At 46.2% G+C, this 15,288-nt stretch overlaps 1 protein-coding gene across 2 annotated transcripts in view; it reads right to left on the bottom strand.

Moving 5' to 3' along the window:
- The window catches only part of KIF19 (kinesin family member 19), a 447,302-nt gene that overhangs the window by 40,847 nt on the left and 391,167 nt on the right, over window positions 1-15,288 (bottom strand). For both annotated transcript variants that reach the window (XM_069655131.1, XM_069655130.1), the window contains exons 14-16: window positions 10,811-10,932; window positions 9,359-9,528; window positions 6,535-6,643 (exon numbers count right to left, since the gene is read on the bottom strand). In XM_069655131.1, the coding sequence (XP_069511232.1) occupies window positions 6,535-6,643; window positions 9,359-9,528; window positions 10,811-10,932 (401 nt within the window). The remainder of the gene's footprint in view (window positions 1-6,534; window positions 6,644-9,358; window positions 9,529-10,810; window positions 10,933-15,288) is intronic.

The following is a 15,288-nucleotide window of genomic DNA, read 5'->3' as shown; positions in this document are numbered from 1 at the left end:
CACTGCATTCATATTCCTTCCATACAAATGTTCTTGAGGCCTTCATCAGGACTTAGAATTCATATTCGTAACAAATAGCAATGTTTTATCTACTTTATATGTTTTGACTTCGTATTACTCATTTGATGATGGCTCTGCTCCATGTGAGAGAACTCTTTGCTCACAAGTCAGCCATTACTCCATTGTGTGTCACTTCTTTGGTGTTTTAGGGATCTTATAATTTGATCCTTTTTTCTGGTACAATGTCATCCCCAGATTTTTCCTGCCCAAGTGGTCCTGTGTTGTAGTTCTGTAAGATATGTTCTGTGATCCAGTAGCTATTACCCACCCACACATCCCACACTTCCTTGCTCTTCACATCATCAGGGAGGCAGCCTTAGTTTGCAGCTCACAGCAAGTGCAAGTGTTAACAACCAATGATGATTCTGCTGCAAGGACTTCTGGTAGCTGTAGTCATCAGGTTTGCAAGGAACACGCTCACACCCAATCCCAGGGTGGGGTAAGGGGAGGGAGTAGCCTACAGTCAGGCTCTCCAAAGCAGGGCATATGTCACCCCGGTGCAGCACCCTATCAGATTCTGAAGATTCCACCCTTCAAACATCCTGGAAATATGACGAAAAAGAGGAGAGGGGAGCACTCCAGTTCCCTGCACAGTAAACCTACTCAGCCACTGGTGTTCTCCTCCTACCGGTTTCTGTGCTTTTCACATCATCAGGCAGGCATATATACATACATATATGCGCAGCTTTCACTAGATGTCAGCCTATGCATAGCATGTGATCTAAGCAGATTCCACAAGCCTCAGAAATATATATATATTCAAAAAAAGACTCTGAAACCTGATCTACAATGGGACCAGACAAAATGTGCCAGAATGCACTCCTCAGAACAGTAGAGAAAGCCCGAATGACTCTCTACAAGAAGACAGGAACACCCAGGCTCTCTCAGACTGTCAATTCTTTTATTGTATTTAAGTCAGCATGGCAAGGAAAACTGCAAAAAACGACGCGTTTCGCGGTAACAAACCGCTTGATCACGTTAACAGTACAAACATAGTAGAAGTGACTTAAGGGGGCTCCACAGTCTCTATCCCCTAAGGAGCAGATAGAGTGCCTCCATTAAAAGCTAAATGCCTCTATGATTCCAACCCAACTCAGCAGACAACTTAACACTAGCAATTAGTAGCGCAGCGGCTAAGGTTTAAAGTTTAACACAGTGGAGTTCAAATCCCATTGCTGAGTATTTTAGCAATTTACATTTACTCAAACAATTTGTGTAAAATGCCAGACGTGAAATGTAGCAAATTATAGCCTTTACCTATTTATGCATAGTGCACAACGTTTAACATAATCAATAGCCACCCTGCTTTTTGCACGCAGTGACCGTCCATACACATCATGAATGCGAGCATTGTGGTGTAGCACTTCTTATTGCTGATAGTGTGTGTAAAAAGAACATATATATATATATATATATATATAGAGAGAGAGAGAGAGAGAGAGAGAGACAGAGAGAGATAGAGAGAGTGAGAGAGGGGGGGTTTAGCATGTCAGAGGCAGATGTGGATCATCGGTGTTGTGTGGTTCACCGATATATCTTACCGAGCAACCATGTCAGTGTCAGACACACCCCCTATCAATGGTTGTCATCGAGCACTTTTAGGGTGAGGCAGTACAAACGGTGCTTACCCACAAACAAACAAGGAAGCATCGAGGTGAGAGATTTCAGAGCGAGAATGTCCAAGAAAGATTCCCTCTTGCTCGCCTACCCTGCTCCTATGTAGCTCCTCAACATGATCGTAGAACAGCTGCACATCAAGAGCTCACTCAGCAGCACCTCACCCCAGTCAACCTCAACTCAGTACCACACGTCAACAAACCCACACAACATCACACGAGTGCCTGACCTCACACACCCAACCTCACCCCAACACTTCACTTTTCCTCACTCCATATTGCCACAGCGCCTTACCTTACCTTCCCATAGCACATCACACCCCCAACCTCAACCAGCCTCTCATGCACCTCAACCCCTTCACCTCACCTACCCACACCATAGCTTATAACCCACCCAACCTCATCATAGCACATCACAGCATACACCCAACCTCATCCAGCACAAAACCCACCCAACGTCATCCATGCAGCTCAGCAATCAATCCACCCTCAACCAAGCATATCACCCCACCACCCCACCCATCCATCAGCCTCCCTCAGCACTTTATTTTACCCTACCAACCAAACCTTTACAGCGTATCTCACACCAGCCATTATCCCAGCACCTCATGAAAACACGCATCCACCCTCAACCAGCATCTCACCCCAACTGCCTCACCTCACCCCAGCACCTTACTCCGCCTCAGCCTACAATCTACCCCCATTAACTTCGCAGCACCTCGCTCCACCCAATTCACCCCCCGCCCCAAACACCCAACCTTAGCCCACACCTGAATCGGAACCACACACCCAACCATATCCTATTACCATAGAATTCACCCCAAAACCATAAACATTCCACCTCACCACTCCACTTCACCTCATACCATACAATTAATCTCACTACACCACCCCACCCTATCCATATCACCCACCACCCCTCATCCCACCACCTAACCCTACATAAAATACCCGCTCACCCAAATCCCACCAACCCAACTAAAACAGACCACCTCAACCGCACTTCCCACCTTCCGAACACAGTCCACTACCTAACCTCACAACACCCACCAACCTCAACCCCAACACATCAGCTCATCCACACTTCCCACCCTACACCATAGCCCTACAATTTCATCCCACTTCCATAATCCTATCACCTACAACCACACACCCAAATTCACCAAATCTCATTGCAATTCCTCACCATCCCAACCTCTTACAACCACCTCACCTCAGCACCCATCCCCACCTACAACCCTACCCCACCCTGCCACCGTACTCTACACCCATCATCCAACCCCACCACGCTACCTCACACATCATCAGACCTCACCCCCACCCACTCCCAATCACTACAGCCAACTCAACTGAGCATCCAAACTCACCTTACCACCTCACCCCCAAACTCACCTCCCTATTTTATAACCCAGGTTCATGCTACTCCCTCAATACCCCCCACTACTGCGCTACCTCAACCCATCCACACAACCACCATTAATGCCCCATCACGCCTCACCTCACCAACACAACACCCACATACCCATTGTAAAATATCACGACCTACGTGCATGCCCCAAGACCAAACAAAACTTACTCCACCTGTTTCACCATACAACCTCACTCCACCACCCAAGCCCAGCCAAACACCTCACCTCATCACCTCACACAATCATCCAACATCACCAACCCAACGAGACAATCCCAGACCTAACTTACACTATATCTTACCCACCACCTGACCCTGCATGGCACATTCAACAAATCACATGCCACCACCTAATCTTGATCCACTCACTTCTCACCCCTACTCAGACTCACCTCATTTCACCACACCCCAGCCTACTCACCTTGCTCACACATGGACCCCTAGCACATCATCCACCCACCACCAAATTACACCCCACCCCAACACACATATAATCTCACTACAACACCTCACCTCAGATACACCACCCAACCAACCTCACCCCACCAACTCACCACTCATTCTCAACTCACCACCTCATCTTTCCCACGTGCCTTCACCCCACTACCTCAACCCACCACATCATCCACTCCCATCTAACATCATCCCACTACTTCACCCACCCAGCAAACTTCACCCAACACCTCACCCACCTATACTCCATACACACACCCTCACCACTGACTCACCCCATCACCTTACCACACATGCTCTTCATATCACACACCACACACCCTCACACCTCACTCAGAGCACCCAGCCTCACCCCCACCAATTCACCTCACTATCCAAACCCTCACCACTTGCAGCATCAACATATCCAAACTGACCAACCACCTCACATCAGACCCCACAACACAACCTTACTACCTCTACAACTCACCACCATCCCTTCTCCACAACTAGCCTCACCACCCCTACCCATACACTCACCACTGCAATGTTACCCACACATTCTTTCCCTCATCCTACCACCTTAATCCACCCACCTCTACCCCACCTGAACAAACCACACCCACAATACCACCACACCTCACTTATCTCCACCCAACCAACCTACCCACATCATTACACCTGACAAGTTCCACAATTCTCACCCCATTCACTTACCAATCCATCCTCACTCCCTCTACTACCACTCATCACCAAACCCACCCGATCATCTCACTTTACCCAGCCACTCTCCTCACCCCACCACTGCACCATACCCCACCACTGCATCCCTTCACACCAATCTCACTTTACCCAACTCCCTGCCAGTCACACTTATCGCCCATCTTCAACCCACCACTGATCCAACCTCACACCACCTACCCAGCATTGCTTACCCTAGCAGAACACCCACCCAGAATAGATCAACCCAGACCACGACCCACCCTAGCTCAGCCCAGTATATCCATCCAGACAACCCCAAGCACACCCCAGAAGGCCCTCATCTTACAAACAGACAAGAACACATACACCATTACTCGCCACACCCTGTCGCCCCACCCACACACCCACTCTAGCTCACCCCATCAAACACTGCAACCTGTCTAATTAAGCTCAGCCCTGCACACCCAAACCCACCCACTCCATTGCCCCACATTGACAATAAGTCACAAACCCAGGCCACGGATGGTTAGATAACTGAGCATATGACTGCACTGGTCGCCGCATGTCTGGACAATCCATACTTAGTGCTTATATAACAGTCAAAACTATTCGTTTTGGCAAAGCTTGTTTTTGTTGTTAGGTGGTGGGGGTTCTCTTATGATCTATTGTTTACAGATTTGTAACTGCCACATTTTAACTGCCATGTGATATGAGATAAGTTGAGCCAGTCTTGGATGTTCACCCAATGATGTTTTGTATTCGTCGAATTGTACTTTCAAACGCCCCCATAATAAATGGGGGGATCCAAATCCCAACAGGCAACAAACATACTGTTATGTAAAAGAGAGAGCTGGATCAAGAGGTCAAATATGACTTGGGCGTGATTTATTGTGTTGTATGTTTGGGTGGTTCCCGGGCTTGCCGAAGCGATATAGGAAATTGTTAGGGACTGGCATGATACTTGCACGTAGCTGTATTTTAATCAAATGGAATAGTTCTACTGCCCCTACCCCTAAGATCTGGCTGGAAGATATGACTTGGTTTAGTGATGTGGACCCAGAGTATGGGGCAAATTTGTATTGTTCAAAATAGGCCGAAAGATATTTAGGGCAACTTCACAGCATTTCTCGATGCCCAACATGGGGGGAGAGGGTGGCGCCCCAGACGCTTCTGGTGTCAAGTGATACGCAGGGTGTTAGGTAGAGGTGCAGTGGTCCTGTTGGGGGGGGGAATGGCTCGGAGGACAGCGCTTCGGGATACCCAAGGCCGAACTCAGATTTCATGGCCACGGGTATATGTGTGCTCATGGTAAATGAAGTGACTGTGTATATTTGGTTTTGAACAGCTAATGGAGGAACTTTTTGGGTGGGGATGTTGAGGTGTACACTTGCGACCTATAATGCTTATGGAGCTGATGGTATCTTTCTGATGTCGTGTCAGACTTGATTTTTACTTTTTGGATTGATTGGTTGTCGCAGGGGTGTGGGTCCACACGGAGACATAGAGTTCCTCGACTCCGTTTAAAAATTAGACAGTAGTTTGTTTGTGCCTACACTCCTTTGCGCCACGTTCCTGTTATGGTCAAATAAACTCCTAGAGCCAAGATTTCTCTATACAAATAATTCTTGATTTATTTGTTATCTTATTTGCCCTTGAATGGATGACACGTGTTTCGGCTCATGCGCCTTTTTCAAATCCGGGCCTTATATACTTTGGTTGAAATCCCCCTTTCCTGGGAAATAAATGTGTGATCGGATTAGGTCAGCGTGGTTCTAGGGTTCAATCCCCGACGCGTGAGGCACAAGCAGGAGGATTTGTAGGAGGGATTGAACGCTAGAACCACGCTGACTTAATCCGACCACACATTTATTTCCCAGGAAAGGGGGATTTCAACCAAAGTATATAAGGCCCGGATTTGAAAAAGGCGCATGAGCCGAAACACGTGTCATCCATTCATGGGCGAATAAGATAACAAATAAATCAAGAATTATTTGTATAGAGAAATCTTGGCTCTGGGAGTTTATTTGACCATAACAGGAACGTGGCGCAAAGGAGTGTAGGCACAAACAAACTACTGTCTTATATTTGGTTTTGCTACGGTCATCCATGCTACAGCCCACTGCATTGAACAGCCATATTATATTGCAAGTATGAGTATCTGAATAAGATGTGAACCTTAATAAATACAAATTAAAAAAAAAAAGTTATATGACTTGGGCGAATAAGCAGCTGAGCAGTTTATCCATTTATTTTCCTTACCTCATTGAGGACCTTGCTAAGGTATGTCTCTACACAAGTGAAACTGGAATCACTCACCTCCTGGGTTACCATGCCGTTCACATGAATTGGCGGTGGAGTCATCACCATGGAGCTTTTCATCTGCCGAGCACGGGGGCTGGTCCGGAACACTCTGCCCATCTCTGAACTGGAGAGACAGATAGGAAAAGTTGACAGCGATGACAAAATCCATGCTGGCAGATCCTCCCACTGTGGGACCCCTTGTGGGACCCTTGCGGGGGTCACACCGGTCCAGTGTGAATGTATTGTGTGATTCTCCACAAGCCCGGCTATTACCTTTAGCTCATAATGTACACAGTCAGAAATAGAGTTGAGTGAAAATACACTAGAAGCACAATCCGTCTGGAGGAGTTTACAAAGGGTGACCAGACGGCTGGGTTTGCCGGGACTGTCCCAGAAATTGGAGCTCTGTCCCCCATTGTCAAAAGTATGCTTCTATTGGAAACTGCAGTGGACCCGGTTTTTGGTAGTAGGTCTTCATAGCAGGGAGGCACAGAAATGCTGAATTTTACAACTTAAGATAGTGTTCGTATGTGATAAATTAATTATATTATGTGTTTATTTGAACAGTAACACTTAAACCGCCTTCTCCTCCAACTGCTACTGAAGTGTAGTGCCTTGACAGCCACTTTCAAGAGTTAGTCCTACTTTTATGTAAGTTGCACTGTCCCGTTTATTAAACTTTTTAATCTGGTCACCCTCAGGGACGTCATTTCACCAAAATGCCTGGGGTAGCGGAAGTGACATGACACGACCCTTGACCCCTGATGACATCACAGAATGTGATGTCATTTGACCCCACCCCGAAGTGATATCGCAGGAAGCGATAGAACACAACCTTTCACCCATTGAAAAAACAGGAAGTGGCATCACATAGCATTGTACACTACGAAAAATATGGTTACGATATCACTGTAATGTGATGTACATTTCATACAAGAATGGATCACCATATGTATTGTTAAGATCAGTGTGTATAGGCCCATATTACCAAATTACTGTGAAAGCAAGCATACGTCCATGACCAAATGATAATGATGTGTTATTATATAGCACTTACGCTTAAGCGCTTTATATAGAAAAAAATACACCCAATATCACCCAGTGTTGGTACTCATTTATCGACCTCAGAAGGATGAAAGGCTGAGTTGAGGCATTTAATAACAGACTAAATCAGTGACTCACCCCCTGAAGTGTGCCTGAAATAAACATTTAATGAGTCTAGCAATAATTGTATAGAATTCCAGAAAGACACAATATTTGGTATTCCTATTCTTTCTTATTTAGGGTCAGTGCTGGAAGTGTTAGACTTGTGGCACTCCTGTTCTTATTTTTCTTATTTTTGTATGGCCACAGCCCAGGAGCTTGTATTATAAAAATAAAAAAATAAGAAGAATCTTTTTTTTTGTTTCTTTTTTGAGAGGTCGCAAGGGAGACCACAGAGGTCACCCCTAAATGACGTCACTGGTCACCCTATGTTTACAACTAGTAATGCAGCCATCAGAAGGCTCTTTAACTCTCTCAACATAGAACACACAAACCCCTTAAATGTGACATAGTGTTACACACAACTCACTTGAACGAAATCCCCTCCCCCCACCACAGTACTGTCGTTGTGAGAGATGGCGAAGATGACAAAGGCAAAAGATAGCAGAGAAAGCGGTGTGAAAGAAAGGGTGATGAGAAGATGATTAAAGAGAAGGGTGGGGGGGGCAGTGTGGTCCGGACTAGAAGTTGGGTCGTTGACTGACTCTTTTTTTATTTCAATACATTTGTTTTACTGCAAAATTCAAGGTTGACCCCATACACCACCCCTTTACCTCATACCTGCCTAACCTCCGGAATTTTTCAGGAGACTCCTGAATTTTAAGCATATCTCCGGGTCTCCAGAAAAGTCCAGAAAATATCAGGAATTTTGAGATTCTTTCCGGTCCCGTCATATTCTCCACCTGATTGCCATCCGGTGGAGAATATGACGGGACCGGAAACAGCGCGAAATGGGTCGTGCCCAGGGCTCAAGTCGAGGGTACACGCGGGGGGACGGAGTCCACCCACTTATTTCAGAGGGTGGACTCAGTCCCCCCCAGCTAAAATGAGAAACACTGAATATCCTCTTTGAATTTATGAAGTAAAGCCGACCTCATGAATCGAATCGTAGTCGTCAGGTTTACAGGCCGGGCACTTCACCATTGCACTATATAACCAGATGAAAAATAAACTAAAGGTGAAATGTCCCATTTTAGTACTGCACGTTCCAGGGAAAACATTTGTATTGGTTCTTGGAGTTTCAAACATGCACACCTTTAAACGTTTTTTAAAAACACTGTTATAAGAAAATATCTTTCTTGATTTTGGGTGTGTGTTTATTGTATGGAAGGCAAATGCCATTCGTCCTGTGCAATTTGGGTGGGCATGCAAAGCCAATTTAATGAAATGTGCATATTTCATTAAATAGCCGTGTGCAAATGGGCGGAGTCTTGTGTGGATGTGGGCGGGGCATACATCTCAGGAATTTTTATTTTCAAATGTAGGCAGGTATGCTTTACCTACGCCACCCCACCCCACCCCACTTTCCAAATATCCAAACCAAACCACCCCTCAGCCACCCCCACCCTCAGCCCCCATATACCCTTTCGTGGTAAAAAAAAAATGTGCTGCAAAAAACGCAGTTAAAAAACTGTGTTGTGTTTACCCATGACCAACATTACCGACTCTTCGGCAGCCACACTGCGCTCTCAGACGCCATGTTGCCAGTGCCTTGATCTCCTTGTAGGCCATGGCCCCTGTGTACACACCTGCTTCGAGACAGAATGAGCCGCCACTGTGACCCCATGTATCTCACCTCTCGACCTCTTGCATGAGGGGGGGCAGGGTGTTCCTTCGCCCCTCACTGCGCGGGTGCGGCTGGTTCTCGGAGCCGTAAGTCCGCACGCTCTCCTGATCTGAGTCCAGGTCCAGGCCGCTCTCGCCGCCAGTCAGATGCGCGATCTTTGGAAGCGAGTTCTGCCTATCCTGTGGTTAGCGGGACAGCAAAAAAAAAAAAAGGGCACGTTATCCAACATGGCGCATGACACGACTTAACACCACAAAGGAGGTGACCTGCATTGGAATGCATTCACTGCAAAGCAGCACACAATCTAATGTTTATATTTTACAAAGGGGAGCTCTCTTGTGACATCTTTTGAAGTATTAAGCCTTTCTTTCTTTCAAAAGAAACATTTTGCAAGACCTAATAAATGTATGCATACAATATCTGCTTTAATTATCCACGATGTCCACAACTAGCCTGCCTCAAATGGTAAACTTTGCAGGTGTAAAGTGTATGTTAATTCCTAAATAAACAGGCCCATACCTCTTTTCACTTGGGCAGACATGGCCGTATTTCTGTTGTTCACGAGCAATCATGTTCACTATGTTAAAGAGCTGCAATTGCAGATCTTCAACATAGCTCACTTTTTGCCACGCTAAGGCAATTGTGTGTCCCCCCCTTCAGATTCGCTGTGTGGGTGGGGCTTTGAGTAGCTTTTTGGGGAGGGTCAGCCCCAGCCATGTTCAGGAAGCGCTCTTGAGTCAGGGCCGGTTTGGAATCTTCATTCCCTGGTGATAACAGTAATGGCGCCATGATGAGTGGCAATACTGCTCGTCCCCAGAAGGTGTCACTATCACCCAGAGTTACACCATTAGTTTCATTCATTTGGAGCTAGAGTGTAACACTGTGAAGGGATAAATGATACAGAGATTACAGCGTTTGATTTTTGAAACAAATTGTATTGACATCTAGCCATTAGAATGATTGAATACAATTAACTAATATAAAAAAACGCATGGATTTCATTTAAAAGAACGAGGGGAATTGGAATCCGCACCAACCTATTTGGATTTGATTTCATTCTTAGATTGCAATACGTTTTATTGCAGCGGTTTTGTGAGTGGTGATTAATATTACATTTAAAACACCTCTTTAAGTATATTGTGTTCCCTTTCATGGCAGGTTTTACAACTCTGGCGCCTCTGTTAGGCCACCCCTTTAGTTACATTGGCCACACCTTTGTAAAATTGCCACGCGTTCGTGTGATTCTTAGACTGCACGTGATACTTCTTAGGGCCCCCCAAATATAGTTTTCGGCCCCCCTCAATTTCATATGCCACTTAAATCACGCCGAGCACTGAAAGAGTCCTGCGGGGCATTTACGCTGTTGCTGGCACTGGCCAAGCCGATCGTATTATAGAAGGGACTGGCCTGCCACGCCACATGAGCGTGATCGTGGGACATTTCCTTTGTTGCCACAGGTACCTTCAGTGTTTTGACAGCGAGCCGGTCAATGATGGTGATGCGCTCGAGGCTGCCGTCCTCCAGCTCGCGCAGGTAGATCTCGTACAACATCTCCAGGTGGTGGGGCACAAGCAGGTTGTGATCTGCAGGAGAGATTTCCAAACATGGTAAGTCACCGAAAGAATCCTTATTTCATTGAAAAGGAGTGACATGCAGGGCCGGCCTTAGGTCAGGGCCGCCCCCGGGGACCGCCCGGGCCGCCATTTTGCCCCCCCGCCCCGCCACGCGAGGCCACGCGAGGCCAGCTCGAGGCATTATTTCAAGAGTTTCCCCAGAGCTGGCATGGTGGTAGAAGGCACAGTAGACGGCCTTTGAAATTAAATGCGCCCCGGGGCGCATTGAATTACAACAGGGAGCAAGGAGGCATTGACTGGGCGGGAGAGGGAGGGGCGTTCACATTTTTGTTTCGCTTCTGGGGAGCTGCTGACGTTAAGGCCGGCCCTGGGGACATGGCTATGGATAAGGGATATAGCATTCCCTTTTTTCGTTAAAATCTAAACAACTCCAACAAACAGAAAGAGAGTGGCACTATTCCACCACGAACTTGGGAGTCATAGCTAATCCCGATGCTGCCACACACTGCCGCCCACACTGGTCCACTGAAATGTGCGTACCACTGTCACCTAAACCATCCTACCACAAGGGGCGGCCCAAACAATGCATCTGACTGATGATCTACAGAGCTGGCATCAAAGGTGAAAATAAATGTCATCACTTCGCCCGAGTGATGAAAAGCGCGAAAAAGCAAAAATACCTCTGCACTTAAGCTGACAGAGCTTTAAGCATGCCTACAAATCGTTTTGCTGCTCATTTTGCTGAATTTGTGGAAATCTTATCCGGTGCCCTGGCAAAGTCACAAACGGCCCCTCGCATCCTCGCCCGGAAAACTCTCTTTAGATTTATTTTTTAAAAGGCACCCAGTGTAAGGCTTGGTTAAAAGACTTCATTACCCTAATAACAAGGGGTGAACGAATTCCACATTAAAAGAAAAGCAGGGGACATGTTACGATGGTTAGTTCGCATTTCATGATTCCAGAATATGTTGGCACTCGCTCCAACTGATTCTACTTTTCTCCCCCCCCCCCCCTGCAGTACTCCATCTCATCTACTCTACTCCCGATGCCATTGCGGGGTCGGACTGGGCCATAAAAGTGGCTGGCGCATCGGGCATCAATGAAAACGTATCACACAGTCGCAAATGGCAATTGGTTGCTTTTTTGAGTAGTACCCAAGCAGGGGTTTGTTGGTAAACTCTGTTGTAAAATGCGCATTTTAAAGAATCTTTGTTCAGTAAGAATGGTCAAAACTACCAGCTGCACAGGGAAGTCACACACCTATCGGGCCACAAACTGGCCTTCCCCAGCATGTTGGGCCTACAATCCGAGCCTGTGCCCATCCTATCAACCTCTGCTAATCCCAAACCCGACCAGTTATCTCCTATGCGTCCCATATGTACATCATCGCCCTGTTGCTGTCGAGATGGATTTGCACTTTATTAATCTCAGGCATTCATGCATCTGTATTTTTGGCTTCTTGCATCTAAACTGTCTTGTCATTTTCTGTTCGTGAATGTAGCTTTCACGCCCTGGCGGAGGGGCGGACATGGTGTTTAACGGCCCGGCTCGGTCTGTGGGACGTTAAACGTCATGTGTGCCCTCCAGCCGGGGCGTGAAAACTATTCGAACCCCCGAATATGTGCTCAGCGCAAGCAAATCTCCAGGCAGAATTAAAAAAAAAACAAGTTCCAAAATGGCCACCGTCATCCGAAAAGGAAGCAAGTCCCTTTTCGATATTTTTGGCAATGGCCATTTTTATTGACTTTTTTTTCCCCGCAGATGGTGAATGCACAGTTGTGCACGGGAAAGCGGATTGTGATTTGTCAATCTGCCTTTCCCGGGTGCGAATGAATTTTATTTAGCTTTTTCTATTAATATGTTTTAATAGATTTTTGAATGAACCAATGTCCAAGCACATTAAGAGATCTTTGTGGGATTTTCCCATATCTCTTTCCCTTATTAATTATTGTTCCATCTAATTTTTAAAATGGGCATATTATTTGCAAATCTATCTTTACTGGATTTTTACAAAAAAAGAAAAGTAAAAAAGAAAAACCACAATTCCATTGAACTATGTGGATGGGAGAAGTAACTCTATGATTTGGATGGATTTTCTGGATGAAATACCACCAGAGGAAATTAGCAACTCTGCCAACGGTGTTTCTGAAAATCCACCCTATTCAGAGTTTACCGTTGGCAAATGTGGTGTTATTGGAAGCCCACCAGAGGTATTCCACAAATGCTGTCTCCTCCAGTGTATTTTTTGTATGTCCATTTCCACCTTCAAATTGAAGGTGAAAAGGGATAATGTACAGTAGTGGTCCATACTTAGAAAATACTGTTTTTTAATGCCATTAATGGTCAATACATAGTTAAGATGGTTTAAGGTGGGTATAAGAGATGCCCAATCCCTTACCATGGCCCATTCTAAACACGTGTTGGGGCAATTAAGGATGTTCGCCTGCACTTCTGGGAATATCGAGCAGTGGCTTATAAACCCACCTTATTAACTGCCTAAGGTAAATAGAGCTCCCAAACCTGAATTGGGCAGATAGTAACATCCGACAATATTTGGGAAATACCGCTTGGATTTACTGTTGCCATCCAACTCATAATGACCTCCTGAGTCTTAGAAGCAGGTGAACAATCAACCGTCAGCTGTCAAAGTTCACGTTCATTGGCTTTTGGCAATTCTTTAGAGAATTGCAAAGACAGCTGATTTTCGAGCAATGACAAGGCAGAGGATGGGCATGGAGCAGAGAGAAGGACTTCGCCATGCCAACCTTCTCAGTGAGTTTCGCTGCACTGGAGGTGTAAAACAAATGGATACCTATGTTATCTGCCTTGGCTTTTCACTTGCTGGAGACAAGGCGGATTCCATCAGACTCAATTAGTAAACACCACCTGTAAATTGTACAAGACGGAGAGTAAAACAAAAGACTAAAAGTGAGTTCACTTCACTTTACTCTTTCCTTTACCCTTCACCACGTGAATGTTTACATTTGCATGCAGGGGGCCCAACTGCACTTAAGTGCTAAAGTTGGTGGCCCTCTGCATCTGCAGGCGATTAACATTTCTTAGAAATGACCCTGACTGCCACACTCATATTTGAAATAACCACTGTCTAAATGCAACAATCCCACCTTTTCCCACAGACCACCCTTCCTTGCAGGAAGATCACCTCTATGCCTGGAGCACATCCCACCCATTCAGGGCACGTCCCATGAAGAAGTGCATCACCCACAGACCACATCTTCTACCATCGACCATACATTCTCCACTTGACAGCACCTCTTCCCACAGACTGGGATATCTTTATGTACCAATCCTTTCCCGATACACAGCTCCTACATAAAGGACCCCGTCTCTGTGTCCTAGTCCCCGACTCAAGCACACACCTACTCCAATAGACCACACTTCATCTGCTAGAGCACACCTCCTCCCATAGACATGTCACACGCTAAAGCACGTAGACCAGGCCCACTCCCATAGACCAATCCTATCCACTAAACCAGACCTTTCTACTAGACCACACCTTCATCACTAGCCACTCCTCCTTCAATCAGCTAAACATCCTCTCTAGAACAAACCTCCATACTGCAGCACATGCACTAGACTGCACAAGACCATACCACTTCCTACCGACCATGCCACCTTCACTATGTTTTACCTTGTTCCCTCGGCCACATTTCCTCCCAAAGAACACATTTCCTTCACTAAATCCCTATGTGGTGGTTATTCCCTGTAACTACATACCAAGTAATTATAATTGGCTTTTTAGAACGCACTTAATAACGAAGAGGTCTCTAAGCACAGAGCCGGGATTCGAACCTGCGTCACTCTGCGTCAATGAGCACGTTGCCACTAAGCTATACTCCCTGTGCTATAAGTAAGGTCAGTTTTACATGCCCAGTTACAGCTAGTTACAGTTTCACATTTACAGTAATGGATAGACATTTTCACATTACTTACTGCTGGTTTCCACATTATCAGTAAAAGCCAATGCCAATCCTATAACTAGTGTAGCCAATGTCCACCTGTGCCTAGGCCGGCTGACCTAAGTGGCTTAAATTCAGGGAGATCCCAGTCGGTCTCGAGTCTCGCCCAGAACCCTTTGTCTACTCAGTGGCAATGGAGGATTTTGTTGGGTCGGGTCTGGATAGCTGGGCTTACACTCCCTGCTCTGAACACTTGACATGTGGCTAGAGCCAGGGGCCTTTACCAAGTGCCGAGGAATTGAGAGTGAAGACTGGAGTGTTCAATGTGCCTTGCTCGCAAACAAAAAATGGGTGACCATGGGAGAGGCGGGCGGACAAGGGGTAGAAAAAGCTAGCTAATCTCTCTGCTCAAGGCAAACGTTGTTCTCATGGGGTTGTCAACACT

This window comes from Ambystoma mexicanum, chromosome 3q (genome assembly GCF_040938575.1).
Source record: "Ambystoma mexicanum isolate Mex_15411 chromosome 3q, UKY_AmexF1_1, whole genome shotgun sequence".
NCBI lineage: Eukaryota > Metazoa > Chordata > Amphibia > Caudata > Ambystomatidae > Ambystoma > Ambystoma mexicanum.
The sequence above is the reverse complement of the archived record's forward strand: the minus strand, read 5'-3'. Positions and strand labels throughout refer to the sequence as shown.